The sequence below is a fragment of the Branchiostoma lanceolatum genome, chromosome 6 (assembly GCF_035083965.1).
Source record: "Branchiostoma lanceolatum isolate klBraLanc5 chromosome 6, klBraLanc5.hap2, whole genome shotgun sequence".
NCBI lineage: Eukaryota > Metazoa > Chordata > Leptocardii > Amphioxiformes > Branchiostomatidae > Branchiostoma > Branchiostoma lanceolatum.
This window is the reverse complement of record NC_089727.1, coordinates 11,846,184-11,867,110: the sequence shown is the minus strand read 5'-3', so window position 1 is coordinate 11,867,110 and position 20,927 is coordinate 11,846,184. Positions and strand designations below refer to the sequence as shown.

General features: G+C 42.3%; 1 protein-coding gene across 4 annotated transcripts; it reads right to left on the bottom strand.

The window, feature by feature from the left end:
* Window positions 1–582: 582 nt before the first annotated feature.
* LOC136436626 (cytidine monophosphate-N-acetylneuraminic acid hydroxylase-like) lies at window positions 583–20,916 on the bottom strand. 4 transcript variants are annotated; one of them, XM_066430772.1, is made up of 17 exons: window positions 20,804–20,916; window positions 11,319–11,436; window positions 8,961–9,061; window positions 8,386–8,477; window positions 7,889–7,998; window positions 6,982–7,172; window positions 6,063–6,210; window positions 5,344–5,425; window positions 5,024–5,161; window positions 4,680–4,815; window positions 3,949–4,095; window positions 3,428–3,602; window positions 2,875–2,991; window positions 2,327–2,442; window positions 2,038–2,179; window positions 1,196–1,886; window positions 583–752 (listed from the first exon to the last, which is right to left on the bottom strand). In XM_066430772.1, exons 2-16 carry the CDS (start codon window positions 11,427–11,429, stop codon window positions 1,872–1,874), a joined length of 1,821 nt encoding a protein of 606 aa, XP_066286869.1. In that variant the 5' UTR covers window positions 11,430–11,436; window positions 20,804–20,916; the 3' UTR covers window positions 583–752; window positions 1,196–1,871. The 4 variants fall into 4 exon arrangements, with proteins under 4 accessions (XP_066286869.1, XP_066286870.1, XP_066286873.1 ...); XM_066430773.1 differs by lacking the exon at window positions 20,804–20,916 and adding an exon at window positions 18,379–18,499; XM_066430776.1 differs by lacking the exon at window positions 20,804–20,916 and adding an exon at window positions 13,416–13,541.
* Between the last annotated feature and the right edge of the window lie 11 nt (window positions 20,917–20,927).

Here is a 20,927-nt window from a genome sequence, read left to right as displayed (position 1 = left end):
ATAGACACGAAAACAGGACGGGGCTGAACAGTATTCATTCGAGTCGAACTGAGTTCGACAGAACGAAGTATTTATTTGTCGTCAGGTAGATAAATGACCTCCTGTGAGGCAACACCTGACAATAAAGACTGCCAAGTATGCCGGAAGATATCTGGTATGTGTTGCGGATCTTACTTCCATGTCAAGGAAAGGGAAACCCGTCAAAAAAAAAACGTGTTTCAGGGACATCTGTGTATATAGTGTTAAATCCGTCTCCACTGACAATTGTTAGCATCACTACAGAGTATAACCACGAACAATGTCAATGGTAGCCATTGTTTATGTAAACAAAACCCCCCTTTTCGCATGAAGGAGTCTTCTAAATGAAGTTAATACGCATCGGACTGTCAATGGGTGGATGGACAAGATAGATGGGTGGGATTGTGCGAAATAGGTTCCATGTCGTTTACTTAACGTAGCTTCCATGTCAACTAGGAGTAGGGGTGCTCTCCGGTGTAAAATGTCCTATCCCCTATATCACTTTACAGCAGGCAGAACAAATACCCATAGCTTACTAAACCAAATCTTAAGTCAGAAACACAATATTGTGAAACAACTTTATTGCATATACAATTCTGCAGAGGAGGAAGCAGCAAGGCAACCCTTATCCTGATCCCTGTTTCGAAAGGAAAATGTAAGCTGTATAATATCTACAAACCTTATAATTTATCATATAAATCTCTTGATTATACAAACACAAAAGAAGTTGCCACCTGAACTAGTGGTGCGGATCGGTCCGGCCGGACCGGTTCCGGACTTGTAAAACGTTTAGGTTCAAGTCCAAAAAAACCTAAACGTCTGGAAACAAGTCCGGACTTGAAAAAAAAAATATTTCACTTATACACTCCTTTTTGTTTTAAACCATCTTAAACCTTCCTTATATCGTGAAATTTGCACTAGAAAAATATGAAAACATTGCTGTTTTTGTGTTTATAACTGAACCTTTGTGTTAATTACTGACTGTATATAATTCCGTATATATAGTTTTCAAATTACATGTAAAATATCTGCCAATTTGCAATGTTACATGTAACACGAAAAAAATATTCCAAAATTATTGTTCAGGTCCGGACTTTCAAGTCCGGACCTGAACCTAAACCTCTGGACTCGAGTCCGAACCTTAACCTAAACTCCGGTTTCGATCCACAGCACTAACCTGAACCAAACAGTTGTTGAAAACTGCAACAATCTGAAAAAAAAGCTATGAGCATCCATACAAATATAACCATCTGACAATATATATATATATATATATGCGGCTAATGAAACAAACATACCCATAAACAAAATAACAATCTAGCAACAATGTAGCACATAGCAGCAAGCATAGCATATGGTATCCTTGTATCTACGTACCGCCAACCGTAAAAGTAACATACATATCACCGAGACAATATTGCAAAATATAATAACAAAATAACTCGTTCCATATCTGAGTGAATCTATAGACGTTTCAGTAGTACATTCTCTATTTCATCGTGACTTTCAAATGAATCTGCAAATCTCCAGATATAGAAGCCGAAGTCATTTTGATAAGGGTAAGGCACAGCTCCGCCGAAAATATAATGTGGAATAAACAGTGCACAACATAAAACTTGAACACAGACGCTACGCAGACATCAAAACATTGGCCGTCTTCATGCCAAATATTTTGACTTCGCCACCTCCAATTCGACTAACAAGTACTGGTATTTTGTTCCGTTTTGGCGACGCCCCCGGGACTTTGCCGGTCGGTATGTTGTTTTACTTGACTGACAAGGCGAAGAAAACGATGGTCGCTAGAGATGCCACGAGACTGGGAAGGAGCATGATCTTGGTCTGGAATAGCGTCCTCAGCAGACGGTACACTACGGGAAGATCATGATAATTGTTAGCTATATGACAAAAATAGTTTTTTTAGTTATCAGGGAAGTTATCAGAATTGTCAGAGGAGTATTGATCGATATCGTCAGTGAAAACTGAAATGATGAAATATACAAACAAACAAAGGGACCATACTCCAGCAATGGAGTCGCTCTTTTTTGACGGTTTCCAGACTGCCCGCGCAGGTTTGCCGTCATGCATCATTCGCTGCTCGTGCAGGAAACTTGACCAGTCGGGCGGCTGTTCTGGCAGAAGGATCTGCATGTGGTTCCAGAACCTGTTGGTACAGATAGAAACGTTTCAGAAAGCTATAACGCTGTTTCAAACTAATCGGACGGAGCTAACGGAGAGTCAAAACTGGAGGTTCTACAGCAGTACAACAGACAGTCGCTAGGAGGTCCATACTGATCGAACCTGTCCTTACCTAAAGTGAAACGTGTCCGGGTTCCGTGATATCCTGTTGTTAAAGCCGATGTACAGGTCGTCCCAAAACAGTCCCTTCAAAACCGTTTGACGGTGGACTCCTATTCGGTTCTTGATCTGAATGGAGAATATAAAGGATTCAACCAACAACGTTAACAACTTTACTTTGTTGATCCACTAGTTTTTTTAAGGGGATCAACAATGAGGTCTAAGATTATCTGTGAAAACAAATTTAAAGCGTAAACCACGTAACTGATTTGTGCTTTGGGGAATCTATTTCGATCATAAGATTGTTCAAATCGTATACAGGGATGACTACTATCTAAGAAACCATTGGCGTAAGACTAAAATGCAATTCGTTCTCACAACCTTACAGCTTTTTGTCAAAAGAAACTCTGTTCAACAGAACATACATTGGCGGAGAAGAAAGACTAGGAAAATTTCTTGTAGCCTCTTTAGAGGGTGAAACGGGTAGACTGACAATCAGAAACCAGCACCCGTAAGCATGCAAAGCAGGCTAAAACTCGGGGGGGGGGGGCGTTACGTTACCTCTAGGTACGCATGCTCCCTGGACGGTCGCTGTTGAGGGAAGCTCAGGTCTGAGAAATCCACCAGGAAGTCGTACCCGCCCTCGATAGGCTGGAAGTCGTCATCTGTCTCTATCATCTGGCATCGAATGGACAACAATGACTTTAATATGATACACGCACATTCGGACACACGCACTCGGACCCACGCACTCGCACACATACACACACACACACACACACACACAGACACACTTGTACACACACACACTTGTACACACACACACACTTGTACACACACACACATGAATGCACACATGAATGCACACGAGTGCACATTGATTTATAAAGTTACCCATTTATCTATTAGCTTGAAAGTTAATGATATGTGTTGGCAGAAATCCTTCTAAAGTAAAGTTGAACTGTGTCTCCAACACGAAATTTTCCACCGTACGTGTCCAACACCTGTCTTTTTTCGAGGAATGAGTCCAATTTGTGTGTTGGTAATTACACTTTGCATCAGACTATCTATTCAGTGTTCTCAGATTGATGACAAATATGGCTGCCGTACTCACCCTCAGGACCAGGTTGTAGTTCCTGAACCCTGCCCACCTGTAGTAGACCGGGATCCAGTCGGGGTAGGCGAAAACTTCGCTCTCGATGCTCTCGTTGATCTTGTCTATGTACGAGTCGAAATCCCAGCTGTCTTTGTAGATCTTAGTCCCAGGAGGAGGATCTACTATTGCAAGGCTGGGACAAGTTAGGATAGTTTATATAGGCTCTAAAACAGGCTTTGGGAGACGATTCTTTTTGAAAGATCACTGCCATCAAGTTACTTATTGTACTGTTTGAAATTAGAATTCTTGTTATCATTCATGTTTTCTTTGTCGTCCATCTTCAAATTATATTACGATTAGTCTGTTGGAACCTTTGTTTGTTCGTGAGAAGCTCAAATCGACCTGCATGCCGCTTTTCATTGAGGTCATGAGGGAAGACTTATCCCAATGTTTTCATTATCATCATGCAATTTATTTCTTTGTTCCTCCTTTGTCTTGTTCGAATTGATAAAACAAAATGAAATAAAAAAAGCAAATACCTGCGGTCCACTGTGTCATCCAGAACCAGTGCCAGGTCCAGAGTGGAGCCGGGTTTCGGTGACCACGGGACGATGTGGTCGGAGTACCTGTTGATGAGAGCGTTCAGCTGCTCAGCGCTGTTCTTCGTGTTGGTGTCACGGATGTACCTGGAACGGAGAGGAATAATAATCATCATCATCATCCGTTGACCATAGGGGAAAGCTAAATATAAACGAAAATCCACAGAAATAAAGAATTCTTTTTTGATATAGATGAAAGATTGTGCATGAGGATTTCGCTTGCCGGGAAGTGTGACGGGGCACAGGCTATGAGGACTTTCTGCACATGCACGTCGTACGTTCCTCTACAATAACGTTAACCTTCACACGTCACACGGCATTAATCTGCCGACAAGTCTAATTTCAAAACGACATTTTCGGCAGTAATACGCCCAGTTTTTTCTCGACCATCGCGCTATTTTCAGGGATCCGCCGTTCGATATGATAGTGTAGATTTTCAGGTGAAATATACGCGCGGCTCTCTGTCGATTTTAAAATTGGGTGACCAGAGAATTCTCGCGTTCAACAAATACGACTGAAGCTCGTCTACTGTGTGAAGGATATTACATCAACCAGTCTACAGGAAAAAGATCAGAAATGCGGACCGGAGATACAATAAGATGGACACAAGACTACTACATGTGTGCAGTTAGGATAAGACGACAGACTGTCCTGCGGATCAGTCCACTCACTTGTCCGCTGGATGAGCTTCCACGAAGTAACCAGCGAACGGACAGTAGACTTTAGGGTTGACGTCACGAACCACTTGCGTCTTATAGTACAGCAGCTTTTTCCGCTCCGTGGCGATAAACTTGGCTTTCCATTCATCTGCAAAAACATTAACATTGAACGACGTGTTACTTTAAGGCACTACCTTGATACATTTCCGTCATCAACGAAACGTAACCGTTAACACACACACACACACACACACACACACACACACACACACACAAACACACACATTTCATTCTACCGGATGGTGTTGGTCACACATACGTGTCAAAGTCCATTGACATCGGGCAGGTGTGCTTACCTGTGTATCGTCCTCCAGAGAACGCCATGGGGAACCCGGATGCACCCCCCGCGAAGTCACTCATCATGATGTCCACGTTCTTGGGCAGCCGCATGCCGTTTGGCTGGGTGCAGTCCACGGTGTTCAGGATCAGATGACCTGACAGCACAGAAAAACTTTCCTTGACTATTCTTGGTTTTCTTCATTCCATCGTTCCTTCATTCACTCCTTCCATCCTTCTTACCTTACTTCCATTCCTTCAGTTACGCAATGAGACAGCTAACCTGTTGGGCGTTGCAAAATAAGATAAGATAAGAATAAAACAAATTCCGAAGTCCTACCCTTGTAGTCCACCAAGATGCAGGTGTCCATGTCAGGATGAACGCCGTCCATCAGGATCATGAAGCGAAGATCTTCGTTGATCTGCGGTACAGAATCAATCAATCAATCAATCAACTAATCAATCAATTAATGAATCAATGAATCAATCAATCAATTAATCGATTGATCGATCAAGCATTCAACTAATCAATCAATCAATTCATTAATCAGTAGGTAAATCAATGAATTGATCGACCACCAATCAACCGATTTACTAATCAATACATCAATAATCTATTCAGTCATCATGTACTTTTTGTACAATTCTTGTTACAGGATAAACTTCGCACAACCCCGTTCTTTTCTGTCCTCATCTTTTGACACCTTTCTCTTTGGATACTGAATTTTGGATCTGGTGGGTGCTGCTACAATACACGTTGGGTAATCGTAACATAGGCCATACGAACAACAAGTAAATATTAAAACATTCTGAATCAAAGTTGAACTGCAATTGCCAACATCATATCAAAATTGGACTTACCCAAATTTTTGACTGATCAGTCTTTGTCAAGGAATGAGCAACCCGCTGCTTCTGTGACATTCACTCATTCCCTCTTGCTCATTCCTAGACAAAGACTGGAGCTGATCAGTCGACAACTAGGGAAATTGCAGTTCAACTTTGATTCAGAATGACTTCTACCAATACAGATGAACTTTCAAGTGAACAAGTAAACCGCACCTCCTGCCACACGCCGAAATTGCAGACGTTGATGTGGTTCAGCCTGACGCCGCTCTGCTCCAGCTTACAGAAGACCGGCATGGCCGTGTCGCCCACGTAGATCGGGATGTCCGGGTTCTTTTCCGCCAGGAGCGTCAGCGTGGGGTAGCTGGGAAGAGCACAACATGTAACGTCAACTCATAATTCCGACGGCATACTTAGCTATATAGCTAAGTAGCCTGAGCATCAGATTGGCCAATCAGGCCCTTGCATTTGGAAATGTAGTGGCTGTCACTTCAGTTAGCTCCAGTGCCCCATACGTTCCATTCACCAACCAGAGTATGGGAGACCAAGAACTAACGTATAGGGTGACACTCAAGCAAGGAGGTTATATAGACAAGCTAATCTGTAAAATCGTCGCACTGCAAAAAGTCGGTGTCATGATGCGTTGAACTGTGACTTGGATATCTGAAGTGTGGAAACCTCAGGGATCATGAGAGTTGGCGTTGTAGTAGTTTATTTCCACATTCGTTAAAACCAACCAGATAAGCATACAGCAGGAAATTCTTTGTAGGAAATGAAAGGATGTCTGACATGCAGAGGGATTTATTATTAAGGACAAAGTCCAGAGAAAGAGAAGGAAAGGAAGTACCAAGCCACTTCAGGCAGTATGGCCCTCCTAGCGAACTGTCCACACGTTCACCCAAGTGTGAAAGGAGCATCACAGAGCTGTGGAGGTTCAGAGCAGAAGAACAAACGTGCAGGGACTTCAACGACTACACACAAAAGTAACAATGAATACATGTGAGATTATTCTACGAACTAGTACTACTAACGTTACTACTATTAGAAAAATAAACCATCCCGTAACTATGCCGGGAAATGTGACTGTGGCATTAAAAGTCGGCGTCAAATACAAATAAAAACATTTGTAGCAAACCTGAGATGATCAGAGTGCACATGACTGATGTAAATGAGGTCGGCACGTGACAGTTTGTCCAGCCAATCAGCGGGCGGTTCGTGGATGAGCCACCAACCCCTGGCGAAGGCCGGCCCGGTCAGCCATGGGTCGAAGAACATGGTCTTGTCTCCTACCTTCAGCTCCATACACGCATGCGCAAAGAACGTCAGCTAAAGAAAAATGCATGTTTATAAGCATTTAAATGATCTTGATTCGGCAACAATCTTCCGTTTTCACATAAACATAAATTACAGCTTCTGCCGCCAGAGCACCCACACTATGTGGAACTTGGACCATCAAAAACTTAAAGAAAAGCAGTATTTATCTGTGATAATAAAGCGAAGCGTAATGCTTTTTTCGGTGACAATGCTGTTAGCTAGTAGGCAAAAACCTACTGTTTTCACATACTAGAGGTGAGATAGCCTGAGTGTCATCCTGTTTAGTTCCGGGCTCTGCCTTCACAGAACTCACGGTGAGGGCAGAGCCTGGAACTAAACAGGATGACACTCAGGCTAGAGATGAGAAGCTCCAAACAACAATACTGCATTGCCAAGGGGTAGATCGCAGCATTTACATGGAGTTATCGACGAACACTAGCATCGTTCCTCCCCAATAACTGCACAGACCTCACTGAAAGGATCGCGTGACTAGTGTACATAGCTTCCAACAGATAGACCATAAATCGCCAGAAGGCCACGTGCACTTCAATGTTACAGGCTACACGAATAGGTCTAGAACATCATCCCTTCTGCCTTTAGTCAGAAACATCATGATTAAATGAGACGACATCAAGTCACTAAGAATGAGGACTAGTAACTGACCCACTTGGAGAAGCTGTGGTAATTTTCGGGGTAAGATTTTTATAGCAACTTAAGGAGTCTGATACCTGCACTTCTCCGGGCTGGATCTCCTGCTGGGCTCTCGCGTCGACCTTCCACGGCTCAGGCGGGATCAGCTCCACCAGGGCCAGTGAGCCGTCTTCGTCTAGCTCTGGAACTAGAACAACATGGTATAATAGTGTCAGAACGGCATTTCTGGCTTATTAAGAATTATATAGCTAAAGGGAAAGGAGTACACACGCTTAGTGTGCGGTGGAAACCATGACCACTGAGGCGGCGATCGCTAAGCGACAAAAAATCGCATTAAAAGTTCAAACGAACTTCATTGATAAAGAAGTACATGTTGTAACTTTTGTGCCGAAACGTCATGGATCATATTCCAATCATAAAGTTAAAGGTCACATAAATACATTTTTGGTCACCCACCGGCGTGCATCCAGTGGAGAGGGGACATAACATACAAAGGTAAAAGCATCTGTCGTTGTTAGTGTCCGAACTTCCTGAACCAGTGAGAGAGATACTAGTGTTAAGTTGAGTGACGTACCTAACCTCTCCTGGCTGAAGCTGTCTGGGGGGTTGACGTACTTCATGGTGGAGCAGTCCAGTTTCCAGCCGTGCTTGGTGCATCGCAGAACGCTGCAGAAGGAAGACCGTAATGGTTAGTAAGAACCACGCGGTTCTGAGACAGCTCTTGTCTTGTATAAAGCATGGCTCTTCACTCGTTTGACGTTTGGCTTTCACAGTCTGCACATGCAAATGGTGGCCTGACACAAGTACACAGATAATCGTATCTATGGGTTCCTACATTTCAATGGAAGTCTTGACATAACTCAAGTTCTGATGCTGCACGCAAGAACAAACTCTAGACCTGTACACAGGAGCGTGTAAGATCATACATACATATGTAACAGTGTGGTTCAAGCGCCTCCAACTGACCAGTCCAACTGTTCTAGATCTTTCAACTTTCAACTTGTAGACCCTTTAGCGTAGTGGTTAAGGCGTGCGGTCTGTGGCCTGGCGGGCCTGGGTTCGATCCCCGGGAGACAGTAGTCTGATTTTACTCGCCTCTCTTGTTTCACATATGACGCAATTTGTAATGAGTTTAAAGTATTCTCAAACCTGCAGCCAGGGTCTTCAACATCTTGTACGAACTTGCCGCCCTGATGTTTACAGATATTGCGGCAGGCCTTGTACGGGTCGTCATCTGGGTTCTTTGGATCCTGTAAGGCGTGATCACATGCAATGGTCAAAGAATCCTGGATTGTGCAAATGTACTGATCAGAAGATTATAGAACCTTTCCCTACAGGTTACCCTTTCTCACGGTTTCGTCATAAACGAATGATGATATGGTCTTGGAGATTAACTGCCAAAGCCTTTCCATGAAGACAGGAAGGCAGCAATGACAAGCTAATGGACGGATTCCGTGATAGTCCATGTTTGCCTGTCCTATTAGAATTCCACCGGGAAATATGATGCACGGAGATTCTGAGACTATTGCAGGCAAGTGACTGAAACATATTTTCACTCTGTTCTCAAAAGAGACATTTTGCTACCGATGGTTAGTTATGTTCATGTCCAGCAAACCCTTGTTTGTTGAAAGAATAGCAGTACATGTACTTGGTTCAATAGGGTGAATAATCAGAGGCCCCAGACGCTAATTGACCTCGAGTGTGGTTGATAGAAGCACATAACGTTACCCAAAAAGGAATGTGCATACGGTATCAGCTGAATGTTTGATCAACATTGTATCAGAATAACGAGTGTTGACATTACGTTCTATCACGCTCTTGGTACGTGCATTCATTTATTTTGCAAAATACGAAACAAAGTATAAATGATACACAGTGGTGCCGTTTTGCAAGCAATTTGTTTATATCAGCGGCACCACAGAACACGTGAAACGTTACAGTTACAAATAAGAACATAAACACATGTAGACGGGAACTGGACCATTTTGCACTGACCGTCGAATGGCGTCGATTCTATCCAAGGAGATCTTTATTTCGGTTAGTAAGACAGTATCCGTGGGCCGAAAGTGTCCCCGGGCTAACCCTAGGCACTGTTCCGTCCAAGGATATTGTCTTGCCCCTGAACCGAAATATCTACTTTGAGATGAGGTCGATCCAGCCTCTTTACCCTACGTGGCTAAGCTCTTCTAGTCTTCCAGCAACCAGACAACCAGATGGGTCTGGTGGAACATGTGGGCCAATGATATAGAACCCTAACCTTGCCAACACTTACTTTGCCTGGACTGATCTGAAACTTATCAGGACTTACAGACTTTCAAACAAGCATGTTCATCGTCATCATTATATGTCAACTGCATGTTTATTTGTGACAAATATCAACAACGACAGAAATTTCCTGTTACGTTTTTCTTGCCATTTTTTATTGAAAATTATTTTTGTTCCTGTATCCGTTCCCGCGTTCATTTATTTTGTTCAGTGATGCGATTAATATTGATTTATGCCATTTAAAAAGAATGTGGAGCTATTACGTACTGTAACGTGTTGCAATGATAAAGGACAGCTCGGGCGGAGAACACCTGGTGAATGACCTAAATATTCTCTTTAAATATTCATGTTTCTGTCTGGAAAGAGCAAGATCAAACGTGTGATCATGAACATCGCAGAACAACCTACTCTGCTAACACGCTTACCGGTAGCTACGCTATAGATGATCTTTGCTAAACATGCTAACATTCACTCTGTATGAATTCAACTGTTTCACTGAAAAGTTGCGATGTTCCATGCTTCTTCTACCGTACAACGTCGTGCGTAGCTTCTATGGCATGGGTAACACAAGGATATCGACCGCTCTGATCACAGATCTATGTTGCGCTTTTTTTCATTTCTTACCTACTCATGTTACATGTACCAGACTATTATTCCGAATCAGTGACTTTAGAAAGGTAACAAAACACGTACTTACAGATTCCCTGTTCAGGTTCAAAAGGGCGTCGGTAATGTAATGACCACAATGATTTGAATTTTCCATGGATATCCATAAAAAAAGGTTCATACTTCATAGCTCTGCCCCGAAATATCTAGTCTCTACCAGACTAACTACGCCAGGGTTTCACTTTCACTTTCACTAAACGGGCGAAATGTGATCTTCACTGTGAACTGACTCTACTGGCTGATTATTCCTTTTTCTGCCAAATTCTACGATTCATTCGCCCTTAAGAGGGCCTGGTGGAGGCTACGAAATATCCCTTGTGGCTGGCTGAGACCGAGAATTTCAATTGTTTAACGCCCCTCGTATCTCCTACGTATTGTTCGCGGGGATTTAATTTCGCGGTAGAGACAAAATGGAGTGTTCGCGGTCGGTTTGAGTTCGCGTTCGAAACAATAGTATCGCTACAATCACACAATGGAACGGCTTTTCCTGGTGGTTTTAAGTTCGCGGTAGAGAGTTCACGGCGAAAACCGCGAACACTAAACCACCGCGAACATTTCTGCATTTACAGTACTCACCTTGTATATGACAAAGCTGTCAGCTTCCCTGCAGACAAGATTGATTCCCGGCCTCAGACCGTCGGTTTCACGGGGAGTTAACCGCAATACCTCCACGCTTTTCTGTTCCATCTTCCCTCTGCACAACGGAACGGGGATTCCGGAGTCAGTATAGACAAAAATGACGTGCACGCAACAAATGGTCAGTACCAGCATACAGCACGAAATGTGTCATGAGCAATTTATTACCTGTGCTAGTTGCTGTAGCTACGAAATCGCATGAATGCCGCGGGGATTGATAGGTGCATTCATGTGTTACTGACAAAGGCATTCTGGTAGCCAGGCAGGTTCACCGCGGCACGCAACCAGTTCTCATTGCCGGTGACCTTAAGCGCTAGCATAGCCGTCTCTGTGTATTGTGGAATGAGATTGTAACGAAAGTCTTTGAAATAACACTGGGGACATTGAATTATTTATCTATAGAACATGATCTATAGCTCTAAAACGATTTATTGTTTACAAACAAATCCGAGGTTTTCAACACGTCCGTGCGGCACAACGACGTAGCAGTTGTACTCTGAATATCGCTTAGCGATGTGGGCATAAGGAAGATTCAACTAAGTTTGTGAAGGAATGACCAAAACATTGACTTTTTCATCCTTCGAATTCCGATTGTATAATAGGAGGCCTTTAAGAATAGCTTACGTACCGTATGTTTCCCGCCAAGCCTGATTCTGACTTCTGAATGACAGGAGTATTCACTAGAATTCACTACCTAGACTACCGTAAGAGATGAGACAACAGCTTATCTAATGAATGCGAACGATTTCGATGGAAGGACAAACGCATCCCCAGGCAAGAAAACCTCCTGCCCAACTCTATGCTACGCGCCACGCCTCCGCGAGGTCAATATGCGGTCTTTTTGAGGCTTCTAAACCAGCTTCATCAGCCCTTACCAAATATAAGCTATCTACAGGTATGCTCTAAAAGGAAAATACACTGCACGAATGTGCGATTTAACAAACGTACCTTCAGTATGTAAATACCAAGTAAATTTGATATACAACATTTACCCACATAGATCTATAGCACCTATTTACCCGGCAAATTTTGGTAATTGTTGGTAAATGTTTATCCCATTTCAACCGTTTATTGCCTTAAATAAATGTGTGCCCCTGTTTAAGACCTTAAACAAAGGCACGCCCCTGTTATATACAAGTTGTGTGAGCTTTATGACGGCCCCAACACCAGATGCAGACTGAGTGCATATTGGAATAGTGCGAAATGCGAATGCCAGCTGACGTTGTAAACTCGTGAAAAATGTCACCGGCTTACAGCTCACCTGGGTTAATGGCCCCATAATTACTCGAAGTTGGCCACGTTATGTAACAAAGCACTTCGACAGAAGGTATAGTATTACTATTAGGCCTTACTCGCTCACCAAATTTTGTGTCGAAAAAATATATACTGAATGCAACGGACGAAATTCTGATGCAACTTTGAAAAACATCCAACAAAAACCATGATGAATTCTAATATAAATACAAGACAACAAGTCCTGTACATGCCCGATACCATGTTGGTCAATTCCGGGTTAAAAAGTGTCTAGTTATTGTTGACAGGTGACTTTGCCACTACAAAACTAGCACTAGCAAGGCAGATATCACGGAGTCTCGCGCAAGCATGATTACGTTCTGGGACTGTGGTATCTATAACAAGTTATCACCATCAGAAGTTTTACTGTGATTTTCCTACCTTGGATGACAACTTAAGGTAAGACACCGGGCGGTGCAGTTAACATGAGCTGGGAGGATGTCAGGAGAATGTCTGCTGACCCAGCCTGTTTCAACCTAACTGCCTCATGTGTCGGACGACACGGGAGCCTCTAAGTCTACGTCTAAGTAAGTAAACGTTGCCATTGTCACTCTGGGTAGAGACGTGTACTGTTCGGAATTTGAAGTATCTGGTTTAACCAGTTCATTTCCATAAAGTTGGCTTCCGTTATGTCACAATTCAAACGTTTGATCTCTGACCTCCTTTGTTAAGGTCCCTTAGTAGTTCCTTGGTATAATGCTATTAATGATTAACTTTGTGATGATACTGTAGATCAAAACTTACCGTGGAAACAGGCAGGGCACCGGATATCGTAACGTCAACGTTCGTGATCCAGCAAACACTGAAAAATCCGGGATGGCTTTTTCCACGGAATGTCCAGAATTGAAGCAGGGTCAGAGTCCGGGCACAAAATGAAGGATGCAAGAATCGAGTGTCCAAACTGACGGATTTCCAAGCCGATCGAATTCTCTCGGATCAACCCAGGTCAGACTCAAAGGGTAGGAAAGTCCGAGTGTCAAAATATGATGTTCCAACGCCAAAGTCCTGACTTAAAGCTAGTTCCAAATCGTAATGTCAGCTGCAACGACGAGACTGAAAACTAGATACGTATGGCTGTAACGTTCAGTCTACCATCTCGCAGCACAGTCGATGCAAAATGTGGCAGTTAGATTTTCCCGCCTTACTGAGATCGAAAAGTGTCGATATGAGAAAGGAGACACCACCATGAATACTAACTAGGCTATTGTTGCTATATAGCTACCGCTAACATTTCTAGTTCGTTTCATCCGCGCAGATAGAAAAGATGGCCAAGCACACGATGAAGTGCCGTGAGGGGAAATCTGTTTATGCCATACCAAAAAAAGAAAGATGTTTAGCTATCTAATACCATGTCTCTGTGTGCTTTGAGACTTTCCATCAATTGATTTTGTTTACTCATGTTTTGGAAAGAGAAAGAGAGAAAAGGCAGATTCGATTATTTATGAATAGATTTCTGCTACCGTCATTAACAGAGGTGTTAACAAACAAACAAAAATATCAAGATAAATTATTTCATCCCCTTCTTACTATTAAGAGGCATTGTGGATGAGAATGGCTCCCTGTAGTACAATGCCCGACATATATGCCTGCGAGACAGAGAATATAGACGCTCATATGATGGAACGTCCGGACATGGTAAAGGACGAGCCATCCACCCCAATAAAGGGAAGACACATGTTCATGTTGCCATGATTTCCATGCAATTGTTTGCGGTAATTGTTGGTGATTTCTAATCAACAACACTGAGTGCGTTTCCCCCATAACAGTGATTAAATAGGACATGCTTTATTTCTTTATTTCGGGTATAAAAACAAACCCATAGGAACATAATACATATTCAAAAGAGTTATAGGCTCAACACAAACACCAAATGACATACAAATTCAAAGAGGTTTAAAACAAAACTAGATGCACAATAGGCCGTAAACATTACGGAAATATGAGTTCCTGTACGAGGGTGATCCATTAAGTTTTGCCTTTTGCGTCATAATCAAGTTCGTAACAGGCTCATTTTTTCATCAATTGAGTTGAAATTTGGCATCGATGTAAAGGCACATATCAGCTTTGGGCTGATACATCTCAGTTTGTTGTTCAAATTTTCATGCCAGACTGAGCTGATTTTAAACTGACCACGCCCTAGTTAGTCCGTCGGAAGCAAGATCAGTTCCTCTCTGAGTCACTTACGATTACTGTAAGAAGCTGAAATTACACATGTATGCTGACGAATGTCTCTTTAGATGACATGCCAAACTTCATTACTGAAATCTTAATAGCCATTGTTTTACAGCTGCTAGAATGGAGTGAGGTGTGATATAAGAGACGGTTGAATTCATAGCCGAATACGTAATTTGTTGATTTGTTTTGTAGATTACTTCTCCATCAATCAAGAGGAACGAAATGTCACTCAGTTATTGAGTGTTCAAAGACCACAAATCATGATAAGTTTCGTTCCTCTTAAGCTATGGAAAAGTAGTCTACAGAAACCATTAATCAACATAATGGTTATTCAGGACCCTGACGACCGCTCTGAATTCAACTCATACCTCACTCCACTTTAGAAACGAAAATAGAAAAACTGACTTGATCATGCATGGAGATGAAAATTAGCATGTGGCTTATAGAAGTATGGCTTTTGATACATGTGCAGTTTCAAATTTTTCCCCTGATGATTGTATTATATGACGTCAGTGTTCTAAAATTCAATCATCAGGTGAAAAATTTGAAACACTGACGTCATATAATTCAATTATCAGGCGAGAAGGCGTCAGCACGGCATAAGTTGCAAACTGTGGAAAATCCCAGATCTATGACGGACTTATGTGAAACAACTTGAAGTAAGAATTTGACTTTGGAATATATTAAGCATAGTATAGAAGGATTTTCAATTTTTTGTGTAGCTTTCCTTTAATTACATGGTAATTGAACCTCCCTTGTGCTGCTCTTTGCTTCCGACGGACTAACTAGGGTGTGGTCAGTTTAAAATCAGCTCAGTCTGGCATGAAAATTTTAACAACAAACTGAGATATATCAGCCCAAAGCTGATATATGCCTTTACATCGGTGCCAAATTTCAACTCATTTGATGAAAAAATGAGCTTGTTATGAAGCAAAAGGCAAAACTTAATGGATCACCCTCGTAGTAGGCGTCAGATACTAACAGGCTCCTGATCATACGATTCTCTGAAAAGTGTAATCTATTTAAGAACGAATGGCATACCCTCCTTCGCCTAGAATCGAAAGAGTCGGTCAAGAAGTGTACAAACATTCCACTAGCACTGCACCGTCGTGGCAGATTCATAATAATACGGAAGCAATTGTTATACGCAACACGGCATTTAGAGAGAACACTGGCGCTAGTAGAGCTCCATAGTTGCGCGCCAAACAATTGGCCGCAGTACGTCATGAATAAATTTTTCTTGACAGGTGGAGAACAGAGGACAAATTTGCGTCTAATACAATTTGTACGGCTGTACAGTCTTCTCAGCTGAGCACGTACACAATCGTCATCACTCAGTGCAGTGTTTAAATGTATGTCCATACACCATAAAGTCTTACATGTGGCGGTGGATACTTAAGTGCCAAAGGGAAACGTGCACAAGGGAAATAACGTTGGTTAACATAAAATCGCCATTTTTCCGATAACGTTTGATTGAAATCAATCTGACAGAACAATAAACCATATATCGTTCTCAAAACCGACGTCTTCGCATATTCCTACCAGACGCTGTAAAGATTTGACACTGGGACATATGAGACATAGGTCGTCTGCATAAAGAAGATGGTTAGCAATGACCCTTCCAACATGACAGCCAACCTTGGCATTGTTAAGCCTTATACCCAGGTTATCCATACACACATTAAACACATGAGGGGAAAGTAGGCTCCCCTGCCTCACTCCGTTTGTGACAGAGAAGTGAGGGGGGGGGGTAGAATTAAACCCCATCTCACACACATCCTCTGGTTCTTGTGCCAGAAGAATAGAAGTCTGACGATGTACAGAGGAACATTTCTATCAAGTAATCTTTTAAACAATGACCAATGGTTGACACGATCAAAAGCCTTAGAGGCGTCCATAAAACAAACAAAGACAGGGGAACCTAACCCTCTGTAGTACTCAAATAATTTGTTTTAAGATAAAAACACACATGTCTATCCCATGTTTATGTTTAAAACCAAATTGGGAATCAGAGGTCAGTAGAAAAGGCTTCAGACGTTTAGCAGGACTGCCTCCAGGACTTTAGACAAGGCCGAAGTGATCGCGATTGGTCTGTAATTATCGTACTGGAGATATCACCAGACTTGTTTTTCACAACAGGAACAACGATAGTGTCTAACAAGATATCAGGAATGAAGTTATGAACAATGGCGGAGGTGAACAACAATGACAAATGGATAGAGAGGCTAGGACCAGCATTTTTCAAATGCTCGTTTCTAATGCCATGAGATCCACAAGAGGGCCTGCATGGGGGAGTAGTGATTACGAATTACGCAACATTTTCGCCGCCGATTACGAATTATGTTCAAATTCCCAGAGAATATTACGAATTACGTTAAATCATAAGGCTTCCCAACAGACTTCAAGACTTAACACAAGATTCAACTATCTAGTTCTGCGTCAGAACTATTGATGTTATGTTGAATACCTACTTTTGCGGACACCTCCCTGAGAGGGGCCTGCATGGGGAACGAGAACGGAGCTACGGAGCTACATATGGCGCTAAATTCAGTCAGCCTCTCTATACGCCCTACTCTAAATTCTGAGACAAAACCCATACACCTAGCGGCTGAACTCTTAGCTTGGGTCAAAACTGGTGATATTTGGCATCTTGAAGATGACTTGAAAAGCACCTTAATTTAGTTCTTTTGCATTAAACGCATGAGTGATAATGACGAAGGCTAGACTAGCGTGAGGTCACACACAATGACTTCAAACGGAGTCTAACCTGTTTGTCAACTTATAATACGTAGCACTATATTGAACTACGAACTTTCATATCTGACATGGGACTGGGAGGCCACATTTGAGCCCGATAAACACCACAGCTTACTTATGAATGAAGAACTTTTATGGTGGGAATTTCTATTTTCGTGTATTTAGAAATGATAATGTGACATTATAGAGAGACATGTGCTATCAGATACATTGAAGTTCTCCTAACTAAACTCCAACGTATTTGAAGGAAATACGGTCTCATTGCACAATGCCATGGCTCTTCCAATGACAACATGGTATCCTGACGTGCGCTCTTGTAAAAGACCTTAATTTTGTGCGACAACGTTCAACCAAATTGATATAACAAATGCATTACCTACCAAACCAATTACCCCACCCCATTCCTACCCCACCTCGACACGTATATGTATTTTTCAACCCGAATAAATAACTTTCGGAACAACTTTTTCGTAACATTTTGAGCATGACGTGTAGCAGCTGAAAACAGAAGAAGCATTCAGTGCGAGAAAGCCTGTCAGAAAGCGTGGAAAACTGTTCTGGCCTTTTTTTTTCAAACAGAGTTAGCAGCAATGACAGCATGACTTCTAATATGAAAAAAGCGTAACTATAACATACATATATATATATATATATATATATATATGTACATATGTATATATGTTTGTTATAGTTACGCTTTCCAAGTGTGCATTTCTATGTCGCAATGCAAACATTCCTCAGAGACCAAGAATTTGTACAGTAAATGTATTCCCACCTGTGAGGCACAAATCGGACGACAATGCTAGAGATATCTTAGTGATGATCCGCCACGGTATAACTTCTGCATGAAATGAAGTAGAACCTGTTTGGTCGGTCTGGAGCTTACTGTGAGTCACCTCTGACATGGGCGTGGTAAAGCCCCCGTCACAAATAAGAAATTCAGCTCGGCCGACGCGTTGGCGAGCTTCAAACGTGCATTTTCGGCCGAAGTTCGGTCGACGTCCTGTCGATTACGCGGGCTTCGAGCGATTTTTAGAAATAAAAGTTGATCCAAATATTGGCCTTTTACCAGGTTAGGCGATACTGACTTCGTCCATGTCCAAGAGATGGTGCCATCTCATGGGGGATTTTTAGTTTTTAGTGTTCGACGGACGTCGCCCGAGATTTTCATTGGAAACTACGGTCGACGCTCGGGCGATTTTGAAATTCGGCGAGCTTCGGGCGATCTACCAAGTCGGCCGACGCTCGCATGAATTGTGACGCCGGCTTAATGACAGCTTCGCCTTCAGTGAAGTAGACAATGTAATGTAATTTTGGACGGTGCAACTGATTGTTTTTTTGTGTGTGCATTGGGTAAAGAAATACTAGAAGTACGTGCATCATAGAGGGACCATCGTAAGACCTCGGGGTCATACATAGATGTATACGCAGTTGTAGTCACACGTCATCGATCGAGCGTGAGGTTATCGCACCCAGGGTACTCTGGTGTTCTTTGCTGAGCTCACGTAAAAGGCTGAATTACGCCTTACGAAAAAGGGCATGCAGGCCCTCCCACAAGCCTTACCATTGGGCAAATCCTTAATGATATCAGCAAGTTCTGGTGCGGAGATTTGCATACCGTAATCAAAAGGGATTGCATGAGTCAGAGTAGAAGACACCTCCGATTTGTGAGTCTGGTTATCAACCGAGTTGAAAAGGGTCTAAAAATGTTCTTTCCAATGGTTTGCAATATTCTCGGCACCAGAAGAACCATCAATGGTATTGGGTAACACCGTATGGCAGAATTTGGAACTTCTTATTTTACTCCAGAATTCCCGGTTATTTCCAGAATTCAAACTTTTAGCAGTAGCGTCAGCTCTAGACTTGTCTTCTTGTAACCTGCACTGTCTAAGAGCATGTTTAAATCTGGCCCTAGATTTAGACATGAGTAGAAATATGGGGCCAGACCGAGGACGACCCGTTTCCCGCCAGAGAATATACGCCTTCCGGGCAGCAGAGTGCAAATCTTTAACGATGTCATTCCATCCTGGGACAGGTTTGAAATGTTTACAGCTGCGTTTTGAAGTTATCGAAATATTTGCGGACTCATTCAGTGGCGCAATCAGCTGGCGAGAAAGCAGGTTGATGGCATTCTTATGTGAGGCATCCATACAATTAGGGATTGAGGGCCTGCATGGGGGAGTAGTGATTACGAATTATATACGCAACATTTTCGCCGCCGATTACAAATTACGTTCAAATTCTCAGAGAATATTACGAATTACGTTAAATCATAAGGGTTCCCAACAGACTTCAAGATTCAACTATCTAGTTCTGCGTCAAAACTTTTGATGTTATGTTGAATACCTACTTTTGCGGACACCTCCCTGAGAGGGGCCCGCATGGCGAACGAGAACGGAGCTACGTTTACGGAGCTACATATGACGCTAAATTAAACGCATGAGTGTAAATGACGAAGGCTAGACTAGCGTAAGGTCACACACAATGACGTCAAATGGAGTCTAACCTGTTTGTTAACTTATAGTACGTAGAACTATATTGAATTACGAACATTCATATTTGACATGGGAGGCCACATTTGAGCCCGATAAACACCACAGCTTGCTTATGAATGAAGAACTTTTATGGTGGGAATTTCTATTTTCGTGTATTTAGAAATGATGATGTGACATTATAGAGGGACATGTACTATCAGATACATTGAAGTTCTCCTAACTCAACTCCAACGTATTTGAAGGAAATACGGTCTCATTGCACAATGCCATGGCTCTTCCAATGACAACATGATATCCTGACGTGCTCTCTTGTAAAAGACCCTAATTTTGTGTGGCAACGTTCAACCAAATTGATATAACAAATGCATTACCTACCAAACCAATTACCCCACCCCATTCCTACCCCACCTCGACACGTATATGTATTTTTCAACCCGAATAAATGACTTTCGGAACAACTTTTTCGTAACTTTTGAGCATAACATGTGGCAACTGAAAACCAGAAGAAGCATTCAGTGCGAGAAAGCCTGTCAGAAAGCGTGGAAAACTGTTCTGATCCTCCGTGAGTTAGCAGCAATGGCAGCACATGCATTCTGATATGAAAAAAGTGTAACTATAACATATATATATATTTATATGAATTTCTATGTCGCAATGCAAATATTCCTCAGAGATTTAGAATTTGTACAGTAAATGTATTCCCACCTGTGAGGCACAAATCGGACGACAATGTTAGAGATATCTTATCGATGATCCGCCGCCATATTACTGTTGCGTGAAATGAAGTAGAACCTGTCTGGTCGCTCTGGAGCTTATTGTGAGTCACCTC